This window comes from Ceratosolen solmsi, unplaced genomic scaffold (assembly GCF_000503995.2).
Source record: "Ceratosolen solmsi marchali unplaced genomic scaffold, CerSol_1.0 scaffold7, whole genome shotgun sequence".
Taxonomy (NCBI): Eukaryota; Metazoa; Arthropoda; class Insecta; order Hymenoptera; family Agaonidae; genus Ceratosolen; species Ceratosolen solmsi.
The window spans coordinates 4,932,652-4,946,459 of NW_011948413.1; the positions used below are offsets into that span (position 1 = coordinate 4,932,652).

The window sequence follows — 13,808 nt, forward strand, 5'->3', positions numbered from 1 at the left end:
TGACGTAGCTCAAGTGACGACAACGACAACGACAACGACGACGACGACAATGACAACGACGATGACGACGACGACGACGACGACGACGACGACGACGACAACGACAACGACAACGACGAGCACGACCACGACGAAGACGACGACAATGCTTCTACTACTGTTACCCGTGTATTAATAGTCCGGGGGTGTTAGCGTGGGCGAGCCACGGTGACGCGCCCGCGACGATTGAGAAGGGTGACGCTCGATCACGCCGATACGCGCGCGATTCTCGGTATTTTTTTTGAAACGCCCAGAAGTGGGAGCGCGAAGTGAGGGGCCTGAGGCGGTAGGAGGATGACGATGAGAGGAAGGGTGGGAGGGAGGGAGGGAGGGAGAGAACGGAGATGATTAAGAGCGAGGAGGGAACGCATGCGCGGGCCTACGGCAGGTGGACCGAGAGCGAGCGCGGAGGCGATAGTGCGCTTCGGCGAGTCGAGGATGTCGGTGGAGAAGCCGCTCGTAGACGTCCAGGACGCGAACGAGGCCGCGGCCAAGATACAGGCGGGCTTTCGGGGATATCGCGTACGCAAGCGGTTACAGGAGGAGCGCAGGGCCAAGGAGCAGCAACCCGAGGAGGCCAGGGACGGGACGACGCAGGAGCCGCAGCGACGCATGGTGCAACTACGAGATTTTACTTAGCTCGGGGCACGTGGGTGCGCGATTCGAGCGGACGAGGCTCGCCGATATCTCGAGGATCACGATTATCGTTGGAAGCGCTCGGATGGTCGGAGGTCGCGGCCGTGCGGATGTGCGTCGATGGTGGAGTAGAGCCTCGGCAATGCCACACCATACAACTAGGTTGGAGGTTGAGTCGAGGGGCTGGCTTACTTTGACTTAGCCCCGTTGTTCGCTGCCCTTCTACGTACATTTAATATTCCTCGATAACTCATTGCAAGGAGGAGAGGGTAGGGTAGGGGGGAGGAGGAGGGAGAGTGGGAGTGGGAGAATTAGGAGGAGGAGGAGGAGGAGGAGGAAGAGGAGTACGGGTTAGGAAGGGGGGGGGTAGGAGGAAGAGGGCAATCGAATACGACTGAGATCGCACTTCCAAACTGGCCTTTCCCTGCCCACCCCAGCCGCCGACGAATAATCTCCGACGCGCAAGTATTTCTTCGCTCACAAACAAAATGGTCATTGAAGGAGCCAATCTTAGAGCCATTGATACATCTCCGATAGCGGCAGGCTTTGATAAAACAACGCCTCGACAACATCGCGAGACACTAATCCATTTGGACATTGCAAAATACAAGGCTATTGAAAGATGACTCATTCGAGCAGAGCACCAACTGTCAGGCGGATTTTCTCAAACCAGGGCTTACTCCCCCGCTGTTAAAATTTGTTCGTTTATCGACAAGAAAACTATTTTCGTGCGTCGCGCTAGTGCCCATACCCCCGAAATACTTCCCCGCGTGGTCCCGCGGTGGCTTTCACAATGTAGCCCCGACGTTTATAAATCTTATTGACACGGATGAGCGGCTTTACGGAGCAGCCCCAACAGCTTTTATAAAAATAACGGCTGCCCGTAGGATAGAGAGGGGTAGGGATCGGAGAGGGGCGAATATGCGTGGGGGGAGGGTAGAGGTGGTAGCGAGGACGTCCGTCACGTCGGACCGTTGTCATTAATTATAGTGTTATCCAGGAGGTGCCGCGAAGCGCCCTCGAGGATGAGTCCGCGACGAAGATCCAGGCCAGTGTGCGGGGCTTCCTTGTACGTAAACGGCACGAAGCGGAGAGGGCCGCGGCGACCAGGATCCAAGCGGGTTTCCGCGGCTTTAGGACGAGGAAGATCCTTCAACAAAACGGCAAGTGATCCTCTGGGCATCTCGGACGCATTCGCCTCGGCATCTTCGACGACATTCCCCCTCGTGTCCCTCATCCTCCTTGTCAGCTCGGTGAAGAGTGGCTTCCGGATTTCAGGGGTGCGGTTAAGCGAAGGCAAAACGCGTTTTGCGGATGCAGAACGTCCACGAGACCCGCTCGTCCTTCATCGAAAGTAGCGAAAATGACGCGAGACGTTCATCCGGATTATCTCCTTAACTTTTTATACATTCAGTAAGCGCGCGCTAGAATTGCGTATGAAATGTTAAGTAAATAACTTAGTTATGCAATACATTTGACACTTATATCGTATACGTAGCTCGTTATATGTATATATTTTATAATACTTCGACGTGCGCATGAACACGCACTCAAGCACGCACGCACGCACGCACGCACGCACGCACGCACGCACGCACCCACATAAACGCGTGTAGATGAGCGAATTTATGTTATTAGCATTATGAAAGGAATATATAAATAAATTTTATCGATTGCCTTAGAAATTCTTCATTACCTACTCTTATACACGTTTTATTGCGTAACAAAAGATCTGCATTTTGCGTATCCCAGACGAATAATACTCAAAATTGAACAAATCTTGAGATAATATTACTGCTTTACAAAATATTTTGGATCGTAAAAATATTTATCTAAAACGCCAAATGTTGAAATCCGTTTTGAGTTCCTTGAGTTTTTCAATGCATCAGCATTAATAATGCACAATAAATAAATTATTATGAATGCTTGTTTGAAATAAAGGTTGAAATGAAATTCTGCTGTATAATAAAACTTTTCTTATAATTTTTTATAATAAGTCAGAAAGACAGCTCTGTTGTTATTGAAAAAGTGATTACGGACGTAACAACGTTTTCGTATTTAAAGAAATCCAATTAAGAGTACTTAAAACTGTAAGACGGGACATTAAAATTATAAATAAATAAATGCATAATGGTCAACAAGAATATTGTTAAAATATAAATGTAAAATTTATTACCATTACCGTATCATATGTCGAGTAAATGTATTTTTAAGATTGTACTTACAAGTGCTTATTTACTTTTACCGTATAACTCAATATATTTTCAAATTAATACAAACAAGACCATTTGCTCCATTAATTGATTAATAATTAATTAATTTACGGGAAAAAAATAGTTATTTCATTCAAATTGTTATTGTTACGTTCTAAGCGCATCCGTTCAACAAAGGTATTGCAAATATTCGAATATGGCAAGAAACAATTAAAAAATATTTCTTCGACATTAAATACTGCGTGATGTCTAATGGCCAGCAATTGACTTGTTTACGCACATATTCGTGTTGAGAATCATAAAGATTGATAAGTAAAGTGCAATAATTCGTTACTACTGCGTGGACTATCGATATAAGCATTCATATATAATAAACGTATAAATACGTGCGTAACACATACACACACACACACACACACATATATATATATATATATATATATAGGTGTGTGTGTGTGTGTGTGTGTGTGTAAGGACGCGCGCACACTCTACGTGTATGTATTGAAAAATTAAAAAAGAAAACGAGTTGTTTAGAGCAAAATTTTTTTATATAAATCATACTATTTTTATATGTAATTTTATATTATCAATTTGATACATCATAAGAACAACAAAAATCATTCAGTTATAGAAGCGAATAAAGTCATTGAAATGAAATAAGTCATAGTTTAAACCTATACGTTCATAATTATAGGTCTTGAAACATTTCCGAGCTCTCATAAATCATCTTTTAACTGCTGCAAAATAAGTTTGTTCTGCATCGAGTTAAACGAGCACTGTAATTGTGCAAGCGCATATTTTTACTTTCTGTTTGCAGAGCTCGACGACAGTTTTTATTTTTAAAATCTAACGATCGACTATAAATTTACTTCTTAGCAGGTGGATCGATTCATATTGTTTTCAGTTCTATCAGGCATGGATGGTAATATCATATTCTTTTTCTAAAAAAATATTTTTTAAATTTTACACAAGTGCCATTGAAGTTGAAAATGTTTTATGATTTTTGATGAATGTACGTTGGAATGTAACAAAGTAACAAAAATCGTTTAATTACATTAGCGACGAAGGGTTAAATTATTATGAGTCAAGAGGCAAATTTAAATTGATTAGTGAGAATTTGATTTGATAATTATAATATCGTAGCTAAATGTAAGAGCCTTAAAATTTGTAAACGAGACGCGCAGTCGTGTAATTTTCCTTGAGTTTTTTCTCCTCCCAATTTCTTAATAATATCACTATAACTTTTCTCTATCTGACTGTTGGGGAAATCAATGCATTTACTTGAAGTGATACGTTCGTTTGGATTTCCATCCATGAAATTTGTCCTCAAGATTTCAATCGCTAAGTATAGTCACAGCAACGACGAATTGAGATGAATTAAGAGATTTCCTCGATAAAAAATTCAATGAAACCTTCGTTAAGCAAATAGTTATTAAAAAAAAAAAAAAAAAAAAAAAAAAAAAAAAAATGGCGCCTAGATGTATCGAATCAGCGAACAGCTTTTAGAATTGGAAAGTTTTATAAAATTTGAATAATATTGAATTAGATCGAAATTTCCAGATGCGCTCCCAGACTCTAATCAAAATACTATTATAATGAAAATCTCAATGCGTATACATTGTGAACTGCATCGTATAACGTATCTAAAAACTATATGCGCAATATTTTTTTCATATTTAATCGATGACTTCTTCGAACTTTAGCGATGACGTACAAAGTTTTCCAAATTCTATTTTCCACATCATAATGGTTGGTGAATGGGGGGGGAGGGGGGAAGTGGGTTTACTATTGTCAGAATCATATTATCGATACTTCAATTGATCTAGATATTTTGTGGAATGTAACTTATAAGAATAAAAATTACAGAATAAATGTCTGAAATGAAATTAATTGGTACATGTAAAAATCAATTGTTAATTAAATGTAAAATTACATTAATTATAGAGAAATAAACTTTGTAAATGTCAACTAATGTTTGCTAGAAGATAATTTTTCATTTATTTTTTTTTTTGTTTTTTGTTTTTTTTTTTTGTTTTATTTTGCGTGTAAATAGCGTAGTTGAAGTAATGTTTATACACCACCTCGGATAGTCACTTTATAAGCGTTACCACCGCATAGTCCGAGTTTTTCTAAAAAAATTGTCCAAAACTCGGCACATACAGTACTTGACAATTACTTGTAAATAAAATATAATAAAGACAAAAACAAATTTGATTTTAATACTATTCATTATTTATTTGAAAGGTCAAAGCTTAAACAAAGAAGCGGTCGAATGAAGTAATTCATAAAATGTACAAATTCTTCGCTAGTAGCGCATAAGTTACATGAACAAGTGAGTACTTTTGCGCGAAAGCAGCGAAAAGAACTATTGCAATAGTCGGTATACGTTACAATGTGTGTGGCATTTGTGTTGCTTATGCCAGTAAAACTTAATTGACGGTTTACGCGGTATAGTATGCGAATAGGTGTTTTTTTCCCTTTATTCTTCATCCGTGATTAATTTGTTTATTGATTAAATGCACACTGGTTGACTAGTCAATTGATAAATACTGTCCTCGCGTATAATATCCCACTGGCCATATACAATACTGTTTCCTCCAAAATCAAATTGCGCCCTACAATACAGATAATGACACTTTTGCATTTCTACAATTTTCCGTTTCTTATTTTTTTCATTTTTTAATCATTTATTATTGTTATTATTTTTTTTTTTTATTTTTTTTGTTTTTGTTTTTGTTTTGTTCTATTTTTATTTAAGTTTGTTTTCCTATGCTGACATACACGTGTACGTATTAGACATTTAAAGTAAGAGTGCAGTGAAATTATTTTTCGATATTATACGTATATCGTTCGACAAGTAGCTACTACGCAAGGTAAATCGAATCGAGTGGGCTCGATTTCGTTATTATTTTATTTATTTTCATTTTGTTGTTGTTGTTGTTGTTGTTGTTCGTGGTGGTGGTGGTTGTGGTGTGTGTTTGTGTGTGTGTGCGCGCGCGCGTGTGTTTGTGTTTATTTTTTCGTTTGGTTTTCCTCACAGCCAGTAAAATGCGCCGTCGCCCCATCGCGGTTCTCAGCCTCGGAGGCACGCGTGCACACCCACGCACGCCCACGCATGCATCCACAACAACACACGATACCACGCGCAGAGAGAGAGAGAGAGGGAGAGAGAGAGAGAGAGAGAGAGAGACAGAGACAGACATACAGAGAGGAGAGAGTAGAGAGAGAGACAGAGAGACAGACATAAGCGCCGGCGTACACGTCAGCGCACGCGCGCGCGCAGAGGCGCAGGGTCGCGTGTAATGTCGGTGTGACTCGCCGGCGGCAGCGTCATTAAGCTCGGATCCCATCGCTTAGGCGGCCGTCGAGGCGGATCGCCGACCAATGGCTACACTTATCACAATAGTTTGAATAATAAAACGTTACCTAGTTGAGATCTCGATTGGAATGGAGCAATAAATAATCATAAACACGGTTGCGGGGGGAACTGAGTCGAGTTGGTCGAGATGGGGCGCGGAGAGGGAAGGTTGATCGTGAGCGGGCGAGGGATAGGGAGACGTCGATGGAGGGGGGGGGTGGTCACGGGTCGTCGACCTAGTCGAGCTTCCTCCTCATCGTCGATCATCTCTACTTGTCGAGCTGCAGACCCTGCATGTGCTCGGGGTGGCGCAGTTGCATCTGCTCGTAGATTGGACAGAAGCCCGAGAAGCACTCGAGGGTGTCTATGCTGCAGCCGGTGCACTTGTTGCACCGACAGTACATTCCCTCGCCGCAGGCGCCGTACTTGTTGCGCACACCGCCGCACATCTCACCAGGGCCCTGGAAGTCAAGTCGCTCTTCTGCATACATTGGCTTCACTGCGGGATATTATTGTAATTGACAAGCTTCTTCCGATGCGAGATGAGATTGTCGCATTTATCTAGCGAGTGCTTTGTTTGTTGACAGAGCTCTTTCAAACAATTTGCTCGGCTTGTTTACTTACTTTTGTTACGATGTCAACAAAATAAATTTATTAGGCTAGGCCGGGGAATTTGTTTAAATGATTTATCAATAAAGTTGATTCGTACTTAATGTACCCGAGATGATACTTTAAATACTATTCTCGAAGTGAAATTCATTAGCCGACGGACGTTTCGAGAGTTAAACAATTTTGTTAAGAGTGCAAATAAAAAGTCGAATTTTCCTATATAAATTTTAGAATATATTTTGTGTTTCGAAGTGATTTTGGGGATACGATGCACGTGGCTGAAGAGATAATAATAATTAGCCTTATCCGGTGTTTTTGTGTCGAATGTAAAGCGTTGCGAAATTCATAATCGAACGTTACGATTAGAATTTCTCTACCTTCGAGCAACAAACGATTACTTAATCAATGATAATTAAATTTCTAATAATAAATACTCGTGCGCTCGTATCGTCAATAAATTTTCGTGCATAATTGCCTATTCAACGATATGAATAAATTACACAAAATCCGTATAAGCAGCGAAGAAATAATATAAAATTAGATATTGTTAGAAATAATGTAAAATTAAAATTACTATTAAACGAGAGTAATTCGTTAGATTTTTAGAAAACGTCTTTGGTAATACGAAAAACACACGACAGCGTTGTAAGATCCATTGCTTTAACGTTTTTTTTTAATTTTTACCGATCATAATAAGATAAGGGATTTAAAATTTCAGAAAAATGGATCGTAGAATTTTATGAAAAAGTAAAAATGTATAATCGTCGCTCTTACTAATTTCTTTCGGGAGTTAAAAAAGCTTAAATTGTAAATTGGCATTACATCAAAAGTTTCGAGTTTCGCAAAATTGAAAATAAGATAGATAATGAAAATAATGAGATGCACACTTGTCAAACGGACTGTCTATTTCTTATTCTCAAAATATATTCTATTGCAGTAAAATTTTCAATGTTTTACTTAAATATTTTAGATTTTGCGTCAGAAATTTTTAGTCAATAGGGCATCAAGGATATTTAAAAGATATTAAATTGTAGCTTAACGGTTAAAGAACGACTTGCGAAATGATAATCACCCATAAAATTTGTTCCAATATACAGCTTGAAGATCTTGAAAAATGCGAATGGAAAAATATAGTTTTATAAGCATATACCGAATGTTAGCGCGAATAAAGTAGAAATAATTTGTTTTTGAAACTGTATCGCCTCGTTCGATAAGATTATACAAAATCGATTATTAATGAAAGCGAATAGCAACATACCAATGATATATTTTAGTGAAAATTGCTTGGCCAAAGTCGCTGCTATTACAATTTAAATAAATGCTGTACGTTTGTTAATTAATTCGATTTAATTAGTCTGCCGTTGAATTTGACGTGGATTTAAAATCCCAGCCCATTATAAAGCGTAGAGCAATGGTCGTTATGATCATTTCAAGCACTCTGCCTGTTTATTATTTTTTCTTTAAAATACAGATTGCGTTAAGGGTAGAAGGGGTATATTGAGGGAAGCCGTTGAGTATAGTAATTTTGACCTTAAAATGCACTTTGCGTGCGAAACGCAGCTGGAATTCGCTCGTGAAGCAATCGATATCCGGCGCGGGTTGGCTCGAGTCAGCTCCAGCTCATAATTGGCAAATTAGAGCGTGGACCATTGAGTAAGGACAAAGGGTCCTCGAGTCACTCATCGAATCGCGTGGGGTCCATTTCGGCAGAACTGCGATGAAGCGCGGCGGGACCGCTGGTGGTTGATGTGATGACGAACGAGGTGGTGAACGAGGTGGTGGAACGGATCGGTGAACAGGATGGTGTACCGGGTAACTGGCTGGTTCTCGGCCGTGCGTTTGGAGAATGATGATGAGAATGGAGTGGGAGGTGGAAGGGACATAGGAGGGAACGCTACTCACCTTTAGACATTCTTTGAGTCCGCACCAATTGGAGAATGCGAAGCCGTATTTGCACTTTTCGCACTCGTCCGCGCAGCCCTCGCACTCGGACCTCTGCTCGCCGCGCTCGATGATGGTCGGATGGCCGAGGAAAAGCGGCAGTATCCCGAGTAGCAGCAGCAACACCAGGGCGCAGTCAGTATGGCTGGCACGCATCTCGTCCCGCGGCGGATCTGCAAGAGGCCGTGCTAAGTCGCGGTGAGCCACGTGCCCGGGCATCGCGGCCCGGCTCCCCCTCCCCCTTCCTTTGCCTGGCTTACGCAACGCCCCCAGATAACGATGCACCGACCTATTCGGCTTATCGGCCGCGGACACCGCGAAAATAGCTACGAGGCCGGCGGTCGCCGGGCGGCGCACCCACACCCGCGTGCCTGCGAGCGTCGCCGCTCCGAAATAGATGCTGGCGCCGGGGGTTGAGCGCGCCGTCTCGGCCCCTTCCAGCGGCTCTCTAGTTCGGAAGGGCGTCAGGGGGGAGGAGGGGATCAAGGAAGAAAAACTAAGCACACATTAGGGCTAGGGGTGGGTCGGTGGGAGAAGGAGGAAGGGGAGAGAGAGAGAGAGAGAGAGAGAGAGAGAGAGAGAGAGAGAGAGAGAGAGGGAGGAAGGGAGGGGGATAGAGGTAGAGAAGAGGGAGGGCCGAGAACCGGCTTTACGACCAGGTTGACGAAACGCCAGAGGCTTTCTCTCACCCTCTCGTCGGACTTTAACGATTCGGTGCCGATCGCAACACCCGGGACTTACCATCGGACCGAGGCTCGGCGTGGCTCGGCGGGGCCTTCCGCATACCATATGTTACCAAACTCTGAACGCTGATTATCGATAGTCGATGAGCCACCGATATATCATTGATTTTTCATTCGCGTGGACAAATATTTTTATTAAAAATATCGTCATTATTCGATTCAATCGATCAGAAAATCAACGATAACATTATTACGAAAAATTTTAAATTTACAAAGTCTAATAATTCTTAAATTTTCTCACCCACATACCAGATCGGCTATTGTTATTAACTACCTCGTTTATTATTTATTATTTGGTTTAAATAATCAAATGGCTTTATAAATACATATATTTTTAAACGTCAAATCGCTTATAATGATATTTATTAGTTTTTTTTTTTTTTTTAAATTATGTTTTGTTTGTATTATGACTAGACAGGAGTCCTCAATAATGCATTGTGGAATGATCAACTAAATAATAGTTTATCGCGGATTGATATGATTCGAGCTAATTATTTTTGTCAATACCTAATCGCCGCTATAACGTAGCTACTATAAATATCGTTTATTCGAGATAAAGTTTGAAAATAAAAGTTAAAATAAATATCTAATTTCTAAAAATAGAAAGTGTAGCGCTATCGGTGTTTGCTATTACATTGCAATAATGAAATGATGAATTTTATCTTGAAATTAGGTTAATAGTCAACGCTTTTGTTCTCTCCCTTTTCCCCCACCTTTCCGCCACGCCCCCTCCAGCAAAGTCTCCTCTCTCGCTCTCTCTCTCTCGCTCATTCCCTTTTAATTTCATCAGTGTCATTGATATGTATGTTTTTTCGCATCAAATGAATTTAAAGCGAGATATTAGCGTTGCAACGACAGGCATCGAATGTAAAGTCGCGATTGGAAGTTTTATTACATATTTATCGTAAAGATTTCAAATGAAAAATTCGAGCTACTTTAGCTCATAGCCTGCTTATCGTGCGATAAATCGTGAAAGTTAAAGTTTATGATTTTCGAGGTACCGAGGGCAACAAGCAACAGTAGCTTCCAAACTGATCCTGAGCAACAATATTCAATACCCACGGAAGCGCGCAATTATAACGCATCGTTCGTTATTATTTCGACGTCCCAATAACATAGAAATCGGCTCGGAAGACAAACTGCAGCTCTGCGCACTCGTTTGCGCGCGCTATTGAAAAGTCGGATACGACGAATGACCGCCTCCCCCCTTCCCCAACAAACCCATGGCCATCATCCATCCCCCATCTCACGTCTCCGATACCATTTCAAGGCTTGGATACATCGGCTCCGTCGTTCGAGTCCCCGGCCGGGTATCTTTTAAAAAGTGTCGACGACCGTAAATTTGAGAGATCGCTCGTCCAATAAGGCTTTACCGCCTAAAGAACGAGGGAGCGTAAAAACAAGCTTGCGATAAAGGGGGCGCAAGGGGCGCAAAAGCCGCCAAGGCCGCAAAATATTTGGAGAAGGATCTATCGTACCTTACGGCTGTTGGCGGGTACTGCTTGTAGCGGAGGTTCGTCTCGACTTGTGAGGGTGTCGAGCGATGCCGGCTGGTTTTATAGGAGCTCCGGCGGTCCCGCAGGATCCGTTGCCATGCGATGTCGGCGTGCGTCCCGGACTCGCCTTCTCCCAGTCCCGTGCCCGCCCCATCCGGAAAGCGTTTCATCCTGTTAGTCAGCCTCCTCCTACTCCTCCTCTTCCTTGACGACTCACTTGACTGACATTTATTTAATATGTTAATCGTCCGCCTCGATTAATAATACGTAGCCCCGCATTAACGGCGGCTAGTAACGTAGTAATAACAGTCGCACCCCGCACGCCCACGCGCTTTCTTTCCGCTTCTCGGGGTTGGCCGAAGGCATACCTCGTTGCACTTTCAGCCTCTGTCATAATGACTTGTCGTTACCGCTAGCTTCTCGTTCGCTGCTGTTTTTCCTTTCTTAATCGCAACTTCTCGCCAACGAGCGTAAACAGCGGGGTGGGGGGGACTTTACTTTGTCGCAACCTCGGCGTTCGCGATTCTCGGGCGGCTCCGTCGCATGGCTGTGGATACGGATGACGTTGTTACGTACTGAGCTCGTACGGGACGCGAGGACGATCGGTTCCTTGGGTTGTTTACATTTCTATAGTGGTGCTACGAGTACTTATTAGCACACACGCATAATAAACAACGACGACGACGACTACTACTACTCCTCCTTCGTCTACCGCTCCTTCTTTTCATTTTAATGTAATTTATGAATATTACAGACACCATTTTCTCACGTATTCATATTGACAAAACTATTCCAATATTATTACGAATTTCGACAAAAAAGCTTCGAATAAACAATAACTTAATTTATTTAATAATAATAATAAGTGCTTGCTCAGTAGACTTATTAAACATTATTTTAATGAAATATTTGATTAAGCTTTGTTTTGTAATTTTTGTTGAAAAAAAACCTTCGACATTGTATCCGCTGATGACTGACAATTATTTACTTACTATAATTCTTTATGATAATATTTAAAAATTAAAGTTGAAAACATTTAGACGATAAATTTATTTTGGTTTACTGTCACCATTGATGCGATGAGTAATATGAATTTCGGATACTTAATATGCAAATTTTCTCGATACAAAAATAGATCATTGTTTTCCATTTTCTAAACTAAAAATATTTTGAATTTATATTAAATCATAATACTCCCAATTAGCGTTATTTATACAATAATATTTTATATTTTTATAATTATAATGCTACTTTGAAAAACGTGTTAAATTTATAAATACACTTTTAGTTCATTTTTTTTTAAATACTTTCGTGCTTTATATACTTACAAAGATTTTCTTTTGTCAAACGATCATTAATATTACTTAATATTATTTATCGATTTTTTTTAATTCCCAATTACATTACTTATTGGAAATATTTTGTCATTTCGATGTTTTTTGTAGTACTGTCTTTTAAAATAATTAAAATAATAAGTATTGCTATTTAATGTTCGATGAATTAAATATTTCAGGCAAAAATTTTTAATTTAGATAATGCATTCGATTCTTTTTGAACCACATACATAATTATCTGATTGGAGTTATAGTAATTCAGGAATATTTTTCTATCGTATTACTCTATTTATTAATATTTTGCCATTAATACTTATTTATACTCGAATATTTATAAATCTATTAAAAAAATTTATACGTAATTTAAATTATATTTCATTTTATTATTTCTAATTTCACTTATTCATTATTAAACAACAAAAATAAACAAAAAATTTAAAAAATAGTGACGTTGACAATGTTATTAATGATATAATATGATGTAAAATTTCGGATATAAAAAAATCATTTTCTTATTTACACAAAAGTATAATATTAGATGAAAAAAAGAAAAGTTTCTTTCGTTGCATTCAGAAAAAATATCAGTATATACGCCCTGTAAAATTAATACTTGTAATACTAATTTTGATATTATTTTATTACTATTAGAAAAAATTGAGATATATATTAACGCTACTTAGCATATATGTAGATTAAGTCTTTTTTAAATAAATAGTTAGAAATCGAAAATATGTACAAAAATGATATGACTAATGAAATAAAAATATTCATTCAATTATAAATTACTTTTTTCACTATTTATTTTGAGTTTATAAATAAATATTTACTAAGACATAAGTTATCTTTAATTTGTAAAGGACATTTAATTCTAGATATTAAAAAACTGAAACAAATTTATTTACTAATAAAAAAATTTAATTTTTCTCTTCAGCCATACATGAGAATTAACTTTAATTTAATATATTTCTATTTCCAACAATTATATAAAAATATATAGAATATAAAATAATATGGTTTAAATATATAATACACTTATTAAACTGAGTGTAATACTTCATAAAAATGTATATAATACTCCAATACTATTAATTTTATAGTCTAGTTTAATATTAATAAAAAGGTATATAATATTTAAAGTAATAATAATTTTAATTTATTATTTATTATATATTTTATATTGTTATATTCAACTAACTGTACATTTATTGAATTATACGTACGTTTAAAAATGTACTTAATCAAGCAATTTAATTTAATACAGAAAACATTATTTAAACACTAAAGTTAATAAAAATTTTAAAATGTTTGTTAATTATTCCATAAGCGAACTATTTCATGTAAAACATATTAATCAATATACAAAGTGTTTCAAATCTTAATCATTTTTTCTTTTGAATTATGTCAATATTAACTATAAACTTAATATTATATTATTAGTT

At 38.8% G+C, this 13,808-nt stretch overlaps 2 protein-coding genes across 4 annotated transcripts; one reads left to right on the forward strand and one right to left on the reverse strand.

Annotated features, from left to right (window-relative positions):
- Positions 1-381: 381 nt before the first annotated feature.
- Positions 382-2,044, forward strand: LOC105367363 (calmodulin-binding transcription activator 5). The gene is made up of 2 exons (XM_011506056.1): positions 382-654; positions 1,676-2,044. The coding sequence occupies exons 1-2, from the start codon at positions 409-411 to the stop codon at positions 1,844-1,846; spliced, it is 417 nt and encodes a 138-aa protein (XP_011504358.1). The 5' UTR covers positions 382-408; the 3' UTR covers positions 1,847-2,044.
- A 4,418-nt stretch (positions 2,045-6,462) lies between these two features.
- Qbp-1 (Queen brain-selective protein-1) lies at positions 6,463-11,190 on the reverse strand. 3 transcript variants are annotated; one of them, XM_011506059.1, is made up of 3 exons: positions 11,018-11,190; positions 8,758-8,969; positions 6,463-6,740 (listed from the first exon to the last, which is right to left on the reverse strand). In XM_011506059.1, the coding sequence occupies exons 2-3, from the start codon at positions 8,950-8,952 to the stop codon at positions 6,516-6,518; spliced, it is 420 nt and encodes a 139-aa protein (XP_011504361.1). In that variant the 5' UTR covers positions 8,953-8,969; positions 11,018-11,190; the 3' UTR covers positions 6,463-6,515. The 3 variants fall into 3 exon arrangements, with proteins under 3 accessions (XP_011504361.1, XP_011504360.1, XP_011504359.1); XM_011506058.1 differs by lacking the exon at positions 11,018-11,190 and having other exon boundaries at positions 6,463-6,707; positions 8,758-9,170; XM_011506057.1 differs by lacking the exon at positions 11,018-11,190 and having other exon boundaries at positions 8,758-9,170.
- Positions 11,191-13,808: the final 2,618 nt, after the last annotated feature.

Bases quoted from the DNA above. Each gene is read 5' to 3' on its own strand.
- LOC105367363 (XM_011506056.1), top strand. From the start codon at position 409: ATGCGCGGGCCTACGGCAGGTGGACCGAGAGCGAGCGCGGAGGCGATA. The intron at 655-1,675 runs GTGCAACTACGA...AGTGTTATCCAG, and splicing joins AGGAGCCGCAGCGACGCATG to GAGGTGCCGCGAAGCGCCCT.
- Qbp-1 (XM_011506057.1), bottom strand. From the start codon at position 9,015: ATGCCCGGGCACGTGGCTCACCGCGACTTAGCACGGCCTCTTGCAGAT. The intron at 6,741-8,757 runs GTGAGTAGCGTT...CCCGCAGTGAAG, and splicing joins GACTCAAAGAATGTCTAAAG to CCAATGTATGCAGAAGAGCG.